At 44.7% G+C, this 18,280-nt stretch overlaps 11 protein-coding genes and 1 non-coding gene across 12 annotated transcripts; 4 read left to right on the top strand and 8 right to left on the bottom strand.

The window, feature by feature from the left end:
• Nucleotides 1-238: 238 nt before the first annotated feature.
• Nucleotides 239-469, bottom strand: PBI2 (LALA0S03e01464g1_1; the record flags this gene model as incomplete). Its single annotated transcript, XM_022773102.1, has 1 exon — nucleotides 239-469. The coding sequence occupies one exon, from the start codon at nucleotides 467-469 to the stop codon at nucleotides 239-241; it is 231 nt and encodes a 76-aa protein (XP_022627609.1).
• Nucleotides 470-841: 372 nt separating this feature from the next.
• YFH1 (LALA0S03e01442g1_1) lies at nucleotides 842-1,378 on the bottom strand (the record flags this gene model as incomplete). The annotated part of the gene is made up of 1 exon (XM_022773101.1): nucleotides 842-1,378. One exon carries the CDS (start codon nucleotides 1,376-1,378, stop codon nucleotides 842-844), a length of 537 nt encoding a protein of 178 aa, XP_022627608.1.
• A 246-nt stretch (nucleotides 1,379-1,624) lies between these two features.
• Nucleotides 1,625-2,020, top strand: EXP1 (LALA0S03e01420g1_1; the record flags this gene model as incomplete). Its single annotated transcript, XM_022773100.1, has 1 exon — nucleotides 1,625-2,020. The coding sequence occupies one exon, from the start codon at nucleotides 1,625-1,627 to the stop codon at nucleotides 2,018-2,020; it is 396 nt and encodes a 131-aa protein (XP_022627607.1).
• Nucleotides 2,021-2,160: 140 nt separating this feature from the next.
• Nucleotides 2,161-4,497, bottom strand: UBP1 (LALA0S03e01398g1_1; the record flags this gene model as incomplete). Its single annotated transcript, XM_022773098.1, has 1 exon — nucleotides 2,161-4,497. One exon carries the CDS (start codon nucleotides 4,495-4,497, stop codon nucleotides 2,161-2,163), a length of 2,337 nt encoding a protein of 778 aa, XP_022627606.1.
• A 1,618-nt stretch (nucleotides 4,498-6,115) lies between these two features.
• On the bottom strand, nucleotides 6,116-7,537 carry PUB1 (LALA0S03e01376g1_1; the record flags this gene model as incomplete). The annotated part of the gene is made up of 1 exon (XM_022773097.1): nucleotides 6,116-7,537. One exon carries the CDS (start codon nucleotides 7,535-7,537, stop codon nucleotides 6,116-6,118), a length of 1,422 nt encoding a protein of 473 aa, XP_022627605.1.
• Nucleotides 7,538-8,295: 758 nt separating this feature from the next.
• Nucleotides 8,296-8,369, bottom strand: LALA0_S03e01354r. Its single transcript has one exon. It is a non-coding gene; the product is annotated as a tRNA-Ile (tRNA).
• Nucleotides 8,370-9,090: 721 nt separating this feature from the next.
• CAB2 (LALA0S03e01332g1_1) lies at nucleotides 9,091-10,125 on the top strand (the record flags this gene model as incomplete). The annotated part of the gene is made up of 1 exon (XM_022773096.1): nucleotides 9,091-10,125. One exon carries the CDS (start codon nucleotides 9,091-9,093, stop codon nucleotides 10,123-10,125), a length of 1,035 nt encoding a protein of 344 aa, XP_022627604.1.
• A 65-nt stretch (nucleotides 10,126-10,190) lies between these two features.
• On the bottom strand, nucleotides 10,191-11,681 carry SAM50 (LALA0S03e01310g1_1; the record flags this gene model as incomplete). Its single annotated transcript, XM_022773095.1, has 1 exon — nucleotides 10,191-11,681. One exon carries the CDS (start codon nucleotides 11,679-11,681, stop codon nucleotides 10,191-10,193), a length of 1,491 nt encoding a protein of 496 aa, XP_022627603.1.
• Nucleotides 11,682-11,991: 310 nt separating this feature from the next.
• Nucleotides 11,992-13,647, bottom strand: CRZ1 (LALA0S03e01288g1_1; the record flags this gene model as incomplete). Its single annotated transcript, XM_022773094.1, has 1 exon — nucleotides 11,992-13,647. The coding sequence occupies one exon, from the start codon at nucleotides 13,645-13,647 to the stop codon at nucleotides 11,992-11,994; it is 1,656 nt and encodes a 551-aa protein (XP_022627602.1).
• A 347-nt stretch (nucleotides 13,648-13,994) lies between these two features.
• On the bottom strand, nucleotides 13,995-15,254 carry TRM12 (LALA0S03e01266g1_1; the record flags this gene model as incomplete). The annotated part of the gene is made up of 1 exon (XM_022773093.1): nucleotides 13,995-15,254. The coding sequence occupies one exon, from the start codon at nucleotides 15,252-15,254 to the stop codon at nucleotides 13,995-13,997; it is 1,260 nt and encodes a 419-aa protein (XP_022627601.1).
• Nucleotides 15,255-15,413: 159 nt separating this feature from the next.
• Nucleotides 15,414-16,436, top strand: SDS3 (LALA0S03e01244g1_1; the record flags this gene model as incomplete). Its single annotated transcript, XM_022773092.1, has 2 exons — nucleotides 15,414-15,441; nucleotides 15,568-16,436. The coding sequence occupies 2 exons, from the start codon at nucleotides 15,414-15,416 to the stop codon at nucleotides 16,434-16,436; spliced, it is 897 nt and encodes a 298-aa protein (XP_022627600.1).
• Nucleotides 16,437-16,616: 180 nt separating this feature from the next.
• On the top strand, nucleotides 16,617-18,095 carry LALA0_S03e01222g (LALA0S03e01222g1_1; the record flags this gene model as incomplete). The annotated part of the gene is made up of 1 exon (XM_022773091.1): nucleotides 16,617-18,095. The coding sequence occupies one exon, from the start codon at nucleotides 16,617-16,619 to the stop codon at nucleotides 18,093-18,095; it is 1,479 nt and encodes a 492-aa protein (XP_022627599.1).
• Nucleotides 18,096-18,280: the final 185 nt, after the last annotated feature.

Raw genomic sequence — 18,280 nt, 5'->3', positions numbered from 1 at the left:
TACGGATCAATTTCGGCAAAGCAGGGGGGGAAGATTTCAAAAGGACAACCCAGGTCTGAGAAACAACGATGAAAAGCGAGTACACACAGAGGCGACAAGAAACACCTCCATCCAGCGCTCCTTTCCTAATTGGGGAAACCTAAATACAACAAAAAACACAAACAAAAACGAAAACAAAAAAAACAAACTTAAATTACTTGCTCATCTCGTATACTTGTCTTCGTATCTCTAGCTCTTTTCACGCTTGCGTGTGCACTTCTTGGTCCTCTTCAATATTGGCAATGTGGTTCCCGTGTTTTTCCTTGATGCTGTCGATCCCAATTTCCGGCACCTTGACCGTGAATCCCTTAATCAGCGAGAATTCGTGTATGATTTTGCCACCGAGATCGGTGAACGACTTTTTGATCGACGAAACGTCTGGTTCGGTGACTTGGTCTTTGAGTGTGACAATAAAGGTCTTGGCGGTCATATCTGTAACTATAGTTTCCAGTAGTGTTGTTGTTGGTAATTGTAACGTGTTTCTTACGGAACTCTTACGTGTCTTTACTTGTTTTAGTTGTTAACACCACTCTTTCTTATTCAATCGCTCGATATTTATACCCTCCTGATCTCACACCCCCTTCTCCTAGCACAGCAATTATGATCTACTTCTCAGATTAGCCATAACAGGGGCATAAAAAACAAAACTTAAAGACCATCACATCATCATCTACTACATAAATGTCACCACTACCACCACTACCACTACCATTACCACAGCTAGGAACTCGTAAGCTGTGACGACCTCAACACTTGGAACTACTCACCCAGTGTAGTGGTGTCAAGGACCTAGTGTTACGTCTCATCCGGCTAGGTTCACCGGCACTGGGAATACCTGGTCCAACTCTTGATTCAAAACTTGTAGCAGATCTGTTCCGTCACGTAGTGAGACCCATCGTTCGCGAAACAGATCGAAGCGGTTGGGTCCGGAAACCGGCGACGATAGCCAGATCTGCTTGTTAGGAGGCTGTTTGTTCAACACGTAGGTGCCAACAGAGGGTACTACCACGGTCATGACGCCCTGTGTTAGCTCAATGTCCGGCAGAAGTTGTGGATACTCGTCGCCAAGAGCTTCGAGTTGGTCCTGAAGGGCCTCCAGAAACAGGTCTGAACGGGTGTGGTATACGTCCATGTTGAGTGATAATACCTCGGCTGGCACAGCCTGGCCATCTGTAGAGCCCGGTCCACCCGTAGCATTTGTAGAAGCCGTAGAACTGCCAGAAGGTCTGGACGCCAACGTACGATGCAGTGGCATACGCCACTGCATCAACGATGATGTAGCGGGTTTCCGCAACAAGAAACGGCGTTGCACGGCTAAACTTCTCCTTAGTGCTTGCATTTTTGCCCTTTTGCCGTTTTGCCGTTTTCAAATGCTCTGGTACACTACAAATAGTCTCTGGATTCTCTCCAAACAGCAAGTTGTGTGTCTTTTCGGCAAACAAGCTAGAGACTTTCTTTGAAATCGCCAGCTCAAATGTGGAAAATTTCATTGCCAACGAGCAACACGGTTCCGGAACCGAAAAAATAGCGTATACCCGTACATAGACGCTTCCACCGTTCAATCTTAGGACACACTATCGCTAGCATGGATCTCTACGCATACTTGGTGGTGCTGTTTGTAGTCCTGGGCTTCATCCTGGTGCTTCCATTGGTATCCGGCACTTTCTCCTACAAGCTGGCCACGCCGGGTGGGAAAAAGGGCTTTGGCAAAGAATCGTCGTCTTCAAAGTCCTCTAGATCGAAAAACGGTGCTCGTTTCAAGATCGAACTGAATCATACTGGCCCCAACACAGCCTCTGGCTCTCGCACAAGCACGCTCCGGAAACGCCAGGGCTTCACAATCGATAACGATCCCAACACGTTCGACTACGATCTTACAGAATTGATAGAAGAGGACCAACGCGAAGAACAGCGTGAACAGGAACTACGGTACCAGAGACTTGCCGGTCGTGAACAAGAAAACAATGAGTTGTTAGTCTAAGAAATCAGCCAGAGGTTGTGTGGTCAAGTGCAACAAAATACATCGTCCGGATTTATTTATAAGTTGATGCAGCAACATGCCCTTTATATGTACATTTGAATATATGTATATACACCAGGCCATATCGGACCGAAAACAACCTAGTTTTCATCTGAAGATTCGTTCTTCTCATCCATCTCTGTCTCTTCCCATGGCAGGTCATCGTTCATCTTTCCAGCCTCTTCGTTGTAATCGTACTCGTAGAACATCATAAACACGCCAGGCGTAGACAAAACTTCTGCTTCCTCAACAACGTATACACTTTCATCTGAGATTCTCCACCATAGGCCCCTAAACTTGCGGAACGCAATGTAATGGCCGTAGTTGTGCGAACCATAGTGCACAATGACAGACCGCAGCGCATATGTAAGAGGGCCCACCGGCACCGTTGAAGCCGCGGGTGCAGCCCCACCATTGCCACAACCACCAATGGAATCAGCAACAGCAGTAGGGTTTTCCTTCTTCTCAATTGCGTGGTCCATACTGTCTTCCTCTACTTCTTCATCAGAAGAACTCGAGGCTTCGTCCACACTGGACTCCGGCTCGGCAGCAACCTCCCCTGTATTTTCCGCTTGGTGAACGTCTGGACTTGAAGTAGCTTTTTGGCGTGGTTTGTAAACGCTATTTCCAAGATTATCCACTTCGTAATCACCATCTTCTGAGTTTTCCTCTTCGTCGCTTGACGTGACTAGTTCTCCCTTCAGAGGATCATAATCCGATACGTTGCGGTCGTCACGACGGTAAGTTGTTTCTTCCTCGTCACTGTCGTCAAATTCCTCTTCATAACGACGATGCAACTGAGCGAAGAACTCGCCACCAACATTTTCGTCTTCAGACGATTCTGTTTGTCGTTGATCCTTTCTTGACATCGGAAGACGCGCATCCAGATTAATCTCGTCGATATCGCAGCACCAAGGTGCGAGGTTTAGCTTGGATTTGAAAAGAACTCTTGAATTGTTCTTCCTTATCATGTACGTGCGCACGTCAAAGACCGATCTGTTGATATGGATGCTCAGAAGAGGAGGAGGTCTAGAGATCAAAATCTGTTTTGATTTTGATGTTTTCTGTACCATATTCTCGGTATGCAGTTTTTTATAGTCTTCATCCGCCACTACATGCTTGGCTATGATATCTTTAAGCTGCTGAATTCTCGAATCCACAGCATTGATTAGTTTTTCAGAAACAGATTCGGCGGCCTGGTATTGAGCTAGAGTCCGTTCTAGATGTTGCAAAACCGCTATTAAAGCACATCTATTACATTCAACACCCTCAATTATTTCAGGCTTCGACCACTCATTTAAAAGTTCAGATAATTTGAGGCTTGAACCCATGTTGTTGTCGCTCGGTAAATTTAAACTCAAGCCAGAGAAAACCGAATAACGTATGCCACCATTTTCACCACACTGTAGGCAACCAATACGTTCGGCCGTGATACCGTCAAATGGTGTCATTAACTTGAAAGGTGTGTAGCATTGTTCAGCATCTTGGGCTAAGCCCAAGTTAGGCTCAATTTGATCTGTGGGTATATACACAGTCCCAACATTTCCTAGGCGCTGCTGACCCACAACCGCATTCTCTGGAAGTTCGCTCACAGGAACAGGTGTATTCTCAGCTTTTGTGGTCTTGCCATATAAGGATTTCACGTTTTTTTCAAGTTCTGAAAGTATGGTCTGGAAAAATTCTTGTGCATCCTCTTGATCGTAGCCCAGAAGGAGACTTTTGTTGGGGGTTTTTGACATGGTTTTTAGAAGTTTGTTGGTTCTGAAGAACGGCCTTTCTCTACCGTGCTTCTCGTTGAGCTTTTCCAAAAGTTCTTTCAGAGTCGCACTGAATACCACATTTACCGCTTCATCATCTCCTTCTGCCTCGGCAAGCTCCTTCTCCGTTGCTCTGCTCTGTCTTTTTTTGCGCTTACCATAAGTTTTCTTCTTAGATCCTTTATTTTTAGCCGGTTCGTTTGATTCAGCAACTGTAGCATTTTGGTCGGGCCCATCTGCAGCCATTTCCCCGAAGCTACTATCTTCAAGTTCCTTGTGTGCCTCGAGCACTTCTTCGTCCAAAAATCGAAGCAGAGCTTTTGACGACGCCAGATTTTGCAGAACAGAATTCATAAAGCAGGTATTGCCATCGTTCACAAGACCACCCACGTATCCACCACGCTGGCACATCTTTTCCTCTTGCGCAGAGTTTTTCGATCCCCATTTGTTGAACATGCTGTTGGAATAACCATTTCTAAAACCTCGTGTTAGATCGCCACCTACCATACCAAAGCACTCCATAATTCCCTGAACTTGTTGCCGATTTTTGTATAGCAGCAGAGCAGCAGATGCAATGAGCACTAAGGCGGTGGATTTTTTGTGATCGATTTGCTCCAAACTGGTAATCAAAGCGTGCCAACTAGCAGAAAGTACACACAGCTTTTGAAGCGCAAAATCCATACAACTGAATCCGTAGTATTCAGTCACAGTGCGGCCACGTTATCAACACTTGACTTGTACTTTTGTCTTCTCGATCGGTGCTAGAACTTTTCACGCTTTTCACCATTATATTAACAGAAGTGGATCTCGATCGATAATTATGGTGGTCAGGTGTGACGGGCGGGAAGAACCAAAATGCTGGAATGTTGAGCCCAAGGAATAGAATTGAAGGAGTCTGAACGCTTTGTAATGAAATTCTGCTCATCCTGAGTTCATTGTAGAGCTTTTTGGGGAGTTTCGGCCGGTTTTTGGTGGTATTTGCGTTAAAATTGGTGGACTTAGACTTACTTTTGGATTGACGACATGATGACTGTTTGCAATGTGTACCAGCAGCTTGGAACTAAGATGATATGCATCAATCGCTGGCTTTGACGTGAATATTTTGTGTATTTGCTCGTATTACCTGTATTCCCTGTACCATTCGCGTTCCATTCTACTCTTTCAACTTATGGAAGAACCATCTAGTCATTAATCAACCTCTCTGGTAGCTAGTTCTCTCTAAATTTGCACATCTCTCAGTTTGTGTATCGTTGTTGGTAGTTGAGCAACCGGATTCCCAACAAGTTAGAGACAATCAGATTTCGTGCATGAGACGAAAACTGTAGATAAACTACTCAAGATCCAGCATTTGTTGGCCCTCTCTGGTAAACAAGAACATAGACTTGCGCTTTTAATGACAAAGTAGTCCATCTTCTGTGTGTCCAACCCCCTTACAAGCCGTAGAGAAAAACTCCGGTGACAGTGCTATACTATCAAAAAGAATAGATATCTCCCAGGATGTCTGCCGATTTCAGTCATTGATCCTGCCGCTTTTACAGCTTCTATATGACATTTGATGCTTCCCTTCCCAACACATTATTTCCATTGTCTCAGCAGACCGTTTTAAAGAGTTTAAGGTCCTTAAGTCCACGCAAATCAGGATTTCCTAGCTCGAGAGAAAGCGGCTTGTATACTGTCGTAACAGCCAAATCTGTTACCTCCAGTGACGATTGAAGCCCCTCAAGCGAGGAAATCTCTTCATCTTATCATGAAGGTATAGCTATTGATGCCTGCATGGAAGGATGGTTCATATGACTTACAGTCGATTAACCATTGCGGTGAAAGACGCAGAAAGGGAGCTTATCAACGTCCAGACGAACAGTATGAACAAAAATTTGTCTGGACGTTGAAATGTTTTCAGAGTACTTTGCGTTGCTGTTGTCTTCGACTTCACTTCTTTTTTGGCGCTTTTTAGAGATGTGTCAGTGGACTTGTAATGAAGTAAGGGTCTCAGAGGCATTAAAAAATCGCTACAGTCTGCTATAAGCGGAAACGCTACGACACAATCAACAGATTCTAAGGGTTCAAGAGTGACCGCTAAACAATCAAGTGATAGGAATGATCCTGTTATTCTGCAAACCTAATGCTCTCAAGTAGAGTGGCTCGACTTAATTCATAGTTTTCGAATTGAAAACCAATATAGATGCCATACTGGTAAAGATGGAATGACATTTATGATTTCACGCCCACAGTCTTCAATTTGACTTGAATTTTGGGCTCTTGATACAAGCGATCAATGAATCGTATACACATATATACATCACTGAAACTCATCCTGATCTTCCCTTGGAGTTATGCTCATTGGTGGTGCTGAAGCCTGAAAAGTAACATCTTGTTCTACAGGCAGAGGCTGTCCCATAGCATAGCTCATATTCTCAGGCCTAGGCTGAGCAACGTAAGTGGGCTTTTCTTTGCCCCAACCGGTTCTCAGATTTCTACCCTGGAAAGGGAAGTTACCTAGAGATAATATGCACACAGCTGCTTGTTCGTGAGTTCCGTACTTTACAAAACAGCAACCTCTATCGGCGTAGTGCTTGAAATCCACAATGAACCCGAAACTTTGTAGCAAAGGAATTAGATCTTGTTCAGACGCAAAGTGAGATATGTTACCAATGTACACGGTTGTAATTCTGACTGGAGCGCTGGAAACCATGACCTCCACTGCTTGAGGTGGTAATTGCGGCAGCATTACAGGTCCTTGGGGCTGAGGCATCGCATGAGGAGGCATTCCCATAGTGCCCATAAGACCAGCGTGAGGAGCACCTTGAACGCCAACTGGAATCATAGGTCCTCTGTATTGGTGGCCACCACGTTGTCCGCCACGACGAGATCCAAGGCCCCGGCTATTTAGCGGATAACCGTTGTTATGGCTATTGTGATTGTTGCTGTGATGGTTGTTGTTATTCTGCTCACGTTTCGAGGCCCAGTTTATGCGAATGGCTCTTCCGTTTACAACCGCACCTTGATTGTGCTCCATAGCCTTCTGGGCTTGACTCTGGTCGCTAAAGGACACAAATCCGTAGCCTCTGGATCTACCAGTTTGCATATCCCACATTACATGGGCTTGAATAAAGCTGGGGAAACTTTTGAACGTGTTCGCAAGAGTCTCATCATCGACATCGACACTGAGGTCTCCAACAAACAAGTTATAGGTGTCATCTGATGACACCTGTTGCGATTGAAACGCCCAATTGATCTTGACAGTGTTGTTTTCGATCTGCCTTCCGTCCAAGGTTTCGAACGCCACATTGGCATCGTGAGGTTTCTCAAACTCTACAAATGCGTAGTTAGCGGATTTGTTGTTTTTGTCCATTAATATTTTCACATTCGAGATTGGACCCCCAACCTGAAAGTATTGTCTTAGCATGCCGTCAGTGATCGACAGATCCAGATTACCGACATATAGGATTCTATCAGAAGTTTCTCTGCCGCCTCTCGTGGCATTGGCCGGTGTAATGGCAGATTCGTTGTTTTCCGAGTCTTCCGATTGTTGCTGAGTTTCCGTAGTAGACGTTGCCCCAGCGTTTTGAGGCTCTGCGGAATCAGAGTCCTGCTCAGCCCGCTTTTGTTCAGCGTTCTCCACCGAATTCTGTTGGGGGACTTGTTGAGATGCTTCCGTTTGGTCAGCAGCCGGTTCTGCTGCTGTTGGTACAGCTGGTTGTTGACTTTGATTTTCCGTCATTTTCTGTAGATTTATAAGAATGCCGGGATAACTATGCAGTGTAGTAATACAGATGGATTATCTTTTAAAGCCAGTACAGCGATGTTTGATGGCTTCTTCTTTTCGGACGAATATTGTCAGTTACTGATAACGGGTTAAGTTCAAATGGCTTGTATTCACCAGCTTCGATTGAAAAAGAGCAGTACCAATTCAATTCCACGCGTACGGGAGGTTCGTGAACAGATCAATCCAGTGATGGAGTGAGTTGCGACAAATACGGCTCACAAGGGTGTTAAAATCTTGGATTTGAGTAATCTTACGGAAGCATAAGTTCTCTGCCAATTTTCGTATTTTTTTCTCTAATAGAGTAGCCCTATTAATTTTACTGTCGCGAGTATAAGAGACACGGGCATTATAGACGACCCGAGCATGGTTGAAACCACGATATGATTGAGAAAGTGAGCTACAATGAACCAATTAACGATTTTATATCGTTATCGTTGTTTATTTTGACGCTAATGGGGCGTTTGTCGGAATTGTTCTTTTGCTTGATATGGATTTTTTGGTCTTAAAAGCTTGTATATGGTATTACGTTGTGGGAAAAATGTAAGACGAGCAGTGCTGATATGAACGGTGACGCTCAAATGAAATGGATTTTATAGAAGGGAAGACGATACAAAGCCTTTTGTAGTTTTTGTTCAATAGTGTGTATCCAGCTGAATGATAGATTGGTGTATAGTGATCTGTAGTAAATATATTAGATATTAAAAATAGAAAAATGGTCTCTAGCGGGATCGAACCGCTGATCCCCGCGTTATTAGCACGGTGCCTTAACCAACTGGGCCAAGAGACCGTTTTATGATTTCGCTAAACAATTTTGGGATCATAGGCTCTTACGGTAGTCATCTGACTGACACCATTTTTTATTTTATTAACCCTCTTATATCCATAATACGTATCTTAATCAAGCATTACCACCGAAACACCTTCAATTTGCGATCACTACCTTCAATGGCTGAATCTACATAACGACATATTACTCAACAACATCAGTACCGTTCATTAGAAGCCAGTCATTTTCGTTTCTTCCTGATTTTCCTTTTTTTCCCGCAAGCGCTATGGTATATTGCAATGAAACGACAAGAATTATCTCAGAAGGAGCAAATGCGCGCTAGCCTGTTTTTGATATAAAGTGCAGCTGTGTTCGAATGCCGTGAATATTCTCGCACGATAAAACGTGCTGACGATGATCGTCAATTGCGTGCAGATACCATATTCAAAGAAAGACAAAACAAGAAGCTGAAGAGACACAAGTTGCTTGCAGACAGAGACTAAACCCTCAATAACACCGTTTCTGATTGATTTCACACTCAAACTGAAACGCTCAAGCTCTCCTAAATCATTATGAAGACCCGTGATCATCTCGCACGGTTCCGTCATTCTACCACCGTTTAATCACACACTGCTGTTCACCATCTGTCTATTATTCAACAGATCATCGAGAAAACCGATTAATCTGGAAAATCCAGGGGGTCTTGATGCCATTGTAACACTCTCTAGAAGCTGTCATAACAATGTCTATCCATACTTCCACCACTGAGATTTCTCGGGCAATTGATAGAACCTTTGATGTTGACGCTTTCCCACCTGCTGAGAACGTTGACGAAGAGAAGTTCTTCCTCACGAATCCGAGGCCTGAATACCTTGACGATCTCGTATCACAGGCAAACGACTTTATCCAGCTACAGCTATCCAAGGGCCGCAAACGAGTAGTTCTGGTCACCTCTGGTGGCACCACAGTTCCTTTGGAAAACAATACGGTGAGATTCATTGATAACTTTTCTGCAGGAACGAGGGGAGCTTCAAGCGCAGAACAGTTTCTGTATCAGGGTTACTCTGTCATATTCCTTCATCGTGAGTTCTCTTTGACTCCGTTCAATCGTAATTTCACGCACAACAGTGACGTCTGTTTTCTGGATTACTATGACGAAAATGGCGATCTCCATCCTAGCTACAAAGAGAAGCTTCTAGAAAGCAAAAGACTGTTTGACAAGTACATGCATAGGGATCAGAAACTACTGCTTCTTCCCTTTACCACTGTCAATCAGTATCTGTGGTCTTTGAAAGGCGTAGGGAAGCTGCTCAATAGTAGCGAGAGCTTATTTTATCTGGCTGCCGCGGTCAGCGATTTTTTTGTCCCACATTCAAGACTACCTGAGCACAAAATACAATCCCGTGAAGCTGATCAGCATGAGACTACTAAACATCATGGTCCAGGGGACGGTAAATTGATTATCGACCTGGATCCCGTGCCCAAATTCCTCAGAAGGCTAGTGGCATCATGGGCAGACGAAGCCATGATTGTTTCGTTCAAGCTCGAAACAGATCTTAACCTCTTAATCAACAAGGCTACGCAAGCACTCGATCGTTATCGTCATCAGCTCGTAATAGGAAACCTGCTTCAGACAAGAAATAAGGAAGTTGTATTTGTCTCTGAGAAGAATCGGAGTGGCTCGTGGGTCAAGCTCAACGGAAAATCCGGTGTCATTGAGGAGCAAATAATACCAGAGGTAATCAAACATCATAATGATTGGGTCGCACACCAGTAAAGCATATACCGACGCTTTAATTAATTTTATTTACAGCGTAAATTATCAGAGTTCTAGCGTCAGGTCTATAGAAACGATAGTCCTATTCCGTATTGGAATCCCTTGCGGACGGCGTCACTAGCGTGAGCCGTTAGTGGAATTGTGAAGTTTAGTTCGAATCTGGCAACTGAATGCCCGAATACTAAGCCAACCCCTGTTGACATAGAATGCTCTTGTGCAAGAGCCTGAATACAAGACTTCGCTGAGCATCCATTTGAATTTATTAGCCTGCCGCCATTGAAAAATGTATGCAACCTGAAACTTGAATCAGACCAACGAGCTACAGGTAAACGACTGAAAGCGCTGATCCCGTATGTTACGAAAGCATCACCACCAATGGAATCAAAAAGATCTTTGGGCCCTAAGCCCATGAGATTAAAACTTCGCACATCGTTGCTTCCACCGCAATGAAACCTATCGCTCAAATGTATGGATTTAGTCTCGGGATGGAAATTGTTGATATATCCAGCTTTCAACGAGCCGCTGACCGTAAAGAAGTTATTTTCGCGCCAGCTTTTGACTGCGCCAGTTTCAAGCCCAACTTTCCAAAAGCTGCTGAGTGCCAACTCATTGGATAGCTTGATATACTTACCAGAAGATGCGAAAACGGGTTTATCACGAGCATCCCAAAAAAGAGAGTATCCGAAGGCCGTCTTGATGTCATTCCCGCATTGCAGAAGAAGAGAATCTGAAGAGTGATTTCCACTGGCACCGAGGCTCCGCCAAGCCTGTTCGTATTGGAATTCATGATTGACGTTCTTATGTTTCTCAAAAGTTGATTTTAGGGAGGCACGAATACCTCTCAGAAGTAACTCTGAGTTTCCTAGAGCTCTTGAGTTTTTGTATAAAGCAGAATCTATCGACCAAAATGGCGATAGTGGCTGAGAATAGTCCACTAGATAGGACGAATGAGTTTTAGTGCCCTTAGTAGCATCGAATGTTAGCTTTTCCCCTCCATTGAAGGCATTCCGCCACTGAAACTGAAGATATCCGTCACCTTCACCGTTTCCCACGTTGGTTCCCGTCTTAGCGGTGAATTTTTTCAAAGGTTGAAGGTCGAGGATGGAAACCACATCTAAAACGGACAATAGGCTCTGTCTACCCAAAGGCGAGGCATAGGATGACTTTGGGTGCAATGAATTCAAGTCATAATGCAGTATCCCTCTGCTATCAAGAGTTAAAGTGCTATTTTCCACGAGTCCGTTTGATATCAGCTTCATGTTCAAAATATCAGACTCTTCACACAGCTCTTCTAAGTTGGTAGCTTGTCCCAATGTCTGATCAACATACTTTTGTAAAATCTCGAGACGCACACATCCTGAGTTATTTACTATGATATTCGAAACCTGAACTGGAGTGTGTGAATGCTGTGAGAACAAACTCGATGCATACTTAACCTGTTGATTTTGCAGCAATTGTCTGTGTTGAACATCGATATCCTCAATATTTTGAAGAGACTCATTCGACTCAAGAATTCTGGATTCTAAAGGCTCATCGCTGGATCCCGGAAAGTCCATGCTTTGTTGAACGAGGCCGTTAACTGAATTTTGAATGTTCGATGAGCTCGCTGTAAATATCAAATGAGCTTAATATATATAAGCTGAAGCTATGATTCTCGCAGCGATATGACTCCAGAATCCGAACATCTATCAAAATAGCTAGAAACATCAAATTACCTACCTCTGAATAACACACAGAGCGGTATATGTACTACAAAATCCGTCTATAGTTTTATTCTGCACCTTTCATGGTATTATAATGTTACAAGCAGAGACGGGTGTAGCGTGTGATGGATTAAAAAGTGGCTCTCTTGTTCGACTACTGCTTTTAAAAATCGATCGGTAGATCAACCTCGGCTTTTCGCCCGGCAGCTCTTTCACGAGTTACCTCTTCCCACAAAGGCGCTATGCACCGCTTTCCACCTTCGGTTTTCAAATGTCGTCCCAACGCATCGCTTCTGGCAAACTTTTTCCCACACCCCCATTGAGACCCGTCTTTGAGCTTGCCCTGACAAACATATCTCTTCTTTCCCGTGTGCAGATCTTCGTGTCGCTTACGATCATGTTGTCTGGCAAAGGCCTTGCCGCAAATACTGCACACAAACGGTCTCTCGTCCGTGTGAGTGCGTAAATGAGATTTGAGGTTGTAAGGCCTCGTAAATTTTTTGTCGCAAACATGGCATGCGTATATGGCTAGGTTTTTCTGGACGTTCTTGGGGTCACCAGACTCAATAGAGTCGTCTTTCAAGCCGGTTGGCTCAAAGTCCCCATTATAATCAGCATAGTCGTTTTGAGATTTGCTTGGCTTCAATGCAGCCAGTTCTAGTAGTTTTTCTCTATCTTCGCTCAAAGAGCGCGCTTTTTCATCAACTGATAAGCGTCGCCTTGTAGAGCTGGTTCTCCGAGCCAGTTGTATCGACTGACGTCGAACCTTGCGCCCATGCCGCATCAGCGCGTGGGCCTCAGGGTCCTCGTCGCTGAACACCGCTCCATCTTCTGTTTTCACGGACAGGAAATCTGTGTTCTGACGGGCAGTATGGAAAGAAACAGGAGACGATGTATTGCTCAAGACTTTATTATGCAATAGGTCATTTGGTGAAAACGACTTGAATTCTTCAATCGATATGTGCGGTTTTAAGAACTCAGAAGATCCCAAATCAAGTTTTCTTGCTATAGGGCTGGCACAGTCCAGCTGAACTGGCCTTTCTCCAAAAACGTCGTCGAGCGACCCTGAAAAAGACTCAAGCTGTTGGGCTGAAAGGCTTCCTGCTAGGGGCTCAATCTCAGCATCGTAAAAAGATTCAGCACCAGAGTGAACACTCAAAATTTCATCCAACTCATCATCGCCAATAGTAAGTCTTGACGGTGCTGGAGAAAGCGCCAATTTTTGAGGTTGCCATTCGCTAGTCAAATGGTCATTAAATGAGCTTGGGGAGTGAGCGGAGTGCAGAGAACCTGAATGGGCAGAGATAGAGTCATCAAAAGCGTTTGGCGACAGCAGACTTTGTGGCCTGCTGTAATTCGGGGAAGGCCCGTAATCCAAATGATATGTCGACGGCAGATGCTGCTGGTGCTGCTGGTGCTGCTGTGACGCCAGAAATGGTCTATGGATTGGGTCTGTGGAGTGGCTATCCAAGCTTGGATGTCTTTCAACGGATTGTAGCGCTTCAAAGTTTGTGTTGTCGTCAAAAGACTGTTCTATTTTTATAGTCGGAGTAGTCATAGTTGAGCTTAGAGGAAACCCATCGGTCGCTTCATCACTGACAGGTGAGAATAGAAAGCTATCTGGGTCTCCCAAGGTATCTTGATTAGGTCTTGGCGGTCTTTTTAGTCCTGTATCTACACTCAACGGCGCGTGTCTGCCGTGGGATGCCCCATTATCAACTGAGCCTCCATACTGTACTTCCTCGCTAGCACTCGGGTCAAAATTGTCCTTTTCACCCCCAGTTTTTTGCTGAAAGCTCATAAACTGATCGAAGTCCATTTTGATCTTCTTAAGAGCCTTGCAATCAGCCCTATTGTCTGTGTTTCTGCTCTTTGAAGGTAACTTCTCTAATTTTGAAGGATGTATTTTTCAATAATTCCATTTTAATAATATCGGGGCGAAGAGCTTTATGACAGTTTCCTGGGAAAAAAACGATAAAACTGAGAAGACCAGGAGGCAATCTCAATATTTGGCGCCAGATGACTAGGCCATTTTATCCTGCTCTTTCTGAAGTCAATTGAGATTTTTTTTCGGTAAATTTTGGAGCATTTTACGAAATCCTAATTGATGACAGTTAGGCAATGTGCTAACGGACTTTGTCACTTGTTGGCCTGTGAAAAGTTATGTTACGGGTTGTATTGGTCTCGTGTAAGGTCAATATCGAGAACGCAGTGCCAAATGTCCGGCGCAAACGTTTTAACTTTTTCGAGGTGTGTCGAGGTGTAACGGAAATCGGGTTCGATATCATGCAATAAGCTTAATGTGTTGCGAACGAACGCACCACTGGCAATATCATCGACGTGAATATTTTCATGAATGTGAAGCGTAATTACAGGGTCTGCGCCATATTTTTTGGCTATCCGAAGAGCCCATGGGTATCCTTGTCGACTGCTAGGCAAAAGACCCAAATTTATATGACGAGCTCGTACCGTTTGGAATTGCTTTAGTCGCTCTAGACAGTTCTCGTTGGACTCTTGGAATACATGGCATTGACCCAGAAAGTTGTTGAGGGCTACGCCACGCTTAAGGCCTTCGGTGCTCCACGGATTAAGCTCGAAACAAAAGACGCGGCATGCACCACGTTTGAGATAGCTCAGTGTAAAATAGCCAATCCCGGCGTACATATCGACCACGTCGTTGCCCGCAACGTCCGGGTATGCCGCGATGTCCAAGATCCGTTTCTTTTCCTTGATATTGCCGCGACTGAACATTGTGAAAACTGGCGACCAAACCTGGTGTATCCCATTTTGAACCACATGGCACCAGACAGAAGCGTCAAAATCGCGTGTAGTGGGCGTTTCCTGGACCCGCGACTGGATTATGCCCTGGAAAAGTACCCCCTCGAGCGAAATGATGTGAAATGGCCGACGCATCTCATCGTAGTCGACAATGGGTTGGTTCGTAGCCACATGGGTGAATTTGGGGAAAAGCTCCTGCAACATGCGCCGCATAAAACCTGCGTTTTCCGGTTTTGCAAGAGCCTCTTGCCACTCGGAATGCAAGAAGCTGCGTTCTGTAGAGTTGTTAAACAATACTAGTGGACTGTAAAGCGAATACCGTACCGGAATGTGTTGCAGTAAGGACTCCATCTCTTCTGCAGAAGTTCCGGTATTCCTCAAAAACTTGCTTGCAAACTCAGACAAACGGTCATTAGGCCTATCACAAGCCTCTGCAGTGTCACCAATCTGCTCCCTAACGGTGATAATGTCTCCATACGTTGAAAGAAGTTCTTTAACTAGTGGGTCTTCTTTGATCAAACTTGTTTTCACCAGTTTGAGCCCGTTTTCGCTTACAATTGGCTTGACAAAAGCGCTTTTGCGCTCCAGTTTGGTCTTGATCTGTTTCAAACAGCTCACATCTGCCACCAGGAGCTCAATTGTGGCCATGGCACTGCTTCCAACGCTGTTTTTTTTGGGTGATCTGTAGTTATTCAGTCAATAGGTTCTCAGGCAATATATAAACTGGTTCCAATTTGACATACTCATCACTTACAGACCATCGATACAAAACGGCCCAAAAACCACCATCTTCAGCTCGTTAGGGAGATGGCTAACACATCAGGCCAGCTTGAAAGTATGTTTTTAACGATTTTTAGAGGCTCTTAGCGGCCTTTTACCATTACTCAGCGTTTACTTAGTTGAAGCCTTGTCATACTCATACATCTGAACCTTTCAACTAACTGCTCTTCCACCATTTAAGATATCTCTAGGAAAGACAAAAGACGGCATAACTTTGAATCGCGTGTCAACAAGATAGTACAGAACTTTTCTATCGATAAGGATGTGCATTATCGTGATCGTCTCACTACATTGCAAACGACTTTGACCACACTACATCAAGGCAACAACGGCCTATTTTTGCGCAGTGTGCGGGACTTGGAAGAAGAACGAGACCTTGAGCTGGTGCGGCTCCGATTGTTTGAGGAATATCGTGTGGACAGATCGCGAATTGAGTTTCAAGAGGACATTGAAAAGACGAAGGTCGAACATGAAAAGATCATCAAGCTGTGCAAGGAGAAACTGTACGAGTCTTTGGAGTCCAAGATGAAGAAACTGCAGGAGGAACGTCTTCTGATGGATGTTGCCAATGCTCACTCGTACTCCATGGACTATTCGCGCTCTAAGTTCCAGAAGACCACACGCAGTGCCACCGCTACAGCCTGGGACTCGTCTCCAAACGAGTTTGGTAAAGAAGCGTCCGCTAACGAAAGCGCTACAGATACAGGCACCGAAAGACGCTCATTAAGACGTCGACTGGCAACAACGGTCACGTCTCGTGCCATGAGTGACGAGCCGGATTTGACATCTGCCAAAGAATCGTCTGCCCCTCCCAACTACGCGAGTGAAAACTCCGATTCTTTCTTTCTTCAAGGCCTCAGTGATTCGTCTGAGCTTCATGTGCTCCTATTTGGGGACAAAGAGAGAGAGAAGAAGAAGACTAGAGGAACCAACAGGCTTTCCACAAAGGCTGCTCCGCCGTTGCTGTCACTTAAACCAGAAGAAGTCACCGAAGACATCGCTCTCATTAGAACGCTATCGGGACAACCACCAGCACCGTTCAAGAATTGAGATTGGACTACTCCGGGTCTTCGTGGCTCGTCTCGCATGATTCTAATGTTCGCTTTTGTTGTTATAGTAAATTGGCACATCTAGTTGTCAACGTTCTTATCGGTAACACTTGGCCTTTGAACACTTCTTCGATCAGCTTTCAATGTTACGATCACGAGCAATTCAGAGGCCTTCTTAAGGATGCTACTGAGTCCTCAAAGACGAAATCGCAGGCGATGTTGGATACTGATGCTGATATGCTTGTTTTTCGTGGTAATATGGAGACTAGCTCGGAAACTGCGAACTCGATCTCGAGGTTCAGATTCATTCGGCTTCTCGAACATCAATACCAGTAAAGATTCCGTGTTTGCTGACGGTTGTGTGGACCCTTTAGTTTATCAAGATGCCCCACATTATGCGTCACAAAACGCTTCATTCACGATGCTTACTCGAAACTCTGAAATCGAAACGGTTTTGAAGACTGTTAGAAGCATTGAGCGACATTTCAACCAATGGTACCAATACCCTTACATTTTTTTAAACCATGAGCCCTTCGATCCAGAATTCGTCGAGTTGGTTACTGCAACAACTGGGGCCAAAGTGCAGTTTGGCGTATTGAGCGAACTCGAGTGGGAGTTTCCCCCTGGTCTACGCGAGCAACTCATTTTCAAGGAAAGTATAGAGGAACAAGGCGATCGAGGAATTTTATACGGAAATCTGGAATCCTACCATAAGATGTGTCGTTTTTATGCCGGGGCATTTTACAAACACCCTTTGGTGGCCCAGTACGAATGGTATTGGAGGATCGAACCGGATGTGGAGTTTTTCTGCGATTTGACTTACGATCCATTCTACGAAATGAGTCGGCGCGGAAAGAAATACGGATTTACGGTTTTTATCGAGGAGCTCTATTGGACGGTACCCAACCTCTTTCGCTTTACTCGAAGTTTTATCAGACGAAAAGGGGTCAAAGTGGGCAACTTATGGCCTTTAGTGGCTAAAAGTTACAACTCAGACTTCAAAAACGACGACCTTTTGATGAAGTTCATCAACTTTGACAGTGACGTTGAAAGAGAGCTTACAAAAGAACGGAAAATCAAAGATTTATTGGACACAGTTGGAAACACCAAGACATCAGCACTTGATCGTGAAGCTCTCAAACTATTAATCGAACGAGCTTCCAGAAAAGCGCCCATTTTCGAGGACAAATTTGACGACGAGGAATTCAACTTGTGTCATTTTTGGAGTAATTTCGAGATTGCACGCGTGGATCTGTTCAGCACCGGGTTGTATGCAGACTATTTTGCTTATTTGGAAGAAAGCGGTGGATTTTGGGCCGAACGATGGGGGGACGCACCAGTTCACACTTTAGGGCTGGCGATGATGCTAAACGTTGACGATGTGCACTATTTCCGCGACATTGGGTACCAGCACTCTACCGTCGTGCATTGTCCTATCAACAAAGCTGGGGAACAGCTTCCTTATGTGGAGACGCTGAAGCACCAGAAGTTGCGGCATCAATCTGGTGGTACATTGCAAACTTTCTTCGACGACATAACGAAAGTTCAAGAAAAGGAGAGTGAATTTGGAGTAGGCTGCCGATGCGTGTGTCCCACGAAAAGAGACGTTGAAGACACTAGTCAATGTTTCCGCAAATGGCACGACATAATCCGCGATTAGAGGGCAATTTCATAGCGATGTTAACAGCACAGTGAATAATTAATTAATAGCTACAAAGTGTTCTACAATGAAGCTATGGCCTGCGGGCTCTGTGCCCACTGTTAATGATACAAGATGGCACACCGTAGTGATGACCCCACTGTGCTAGCCTGAGAAACAAAATCGGAAAGGAAAAACCCTACAAA

This window comes from Lachancea lanzarotensis, scaffold LALA0S03 (assembly GCF_000938715.1).
Source record: "Lachancea lanzarotensis genome assembly LALA0, scaffold LALA0S03, whole genome shotgun sequence".
Classification (NCBI taxonomy): domain Eukaryota; kingdom Fungi; phylum Ascomycota; class Saccharomycetes; order Saccharomycetales; family Saccharomycetaceae; genus Lachancea; species Lachancea lanzarotensis.
The sequence above is the reverse complement of the archived record's forward strand: the minus strand, read 5'-3'. Positions and strand labels throughout refer to the sequence as shown.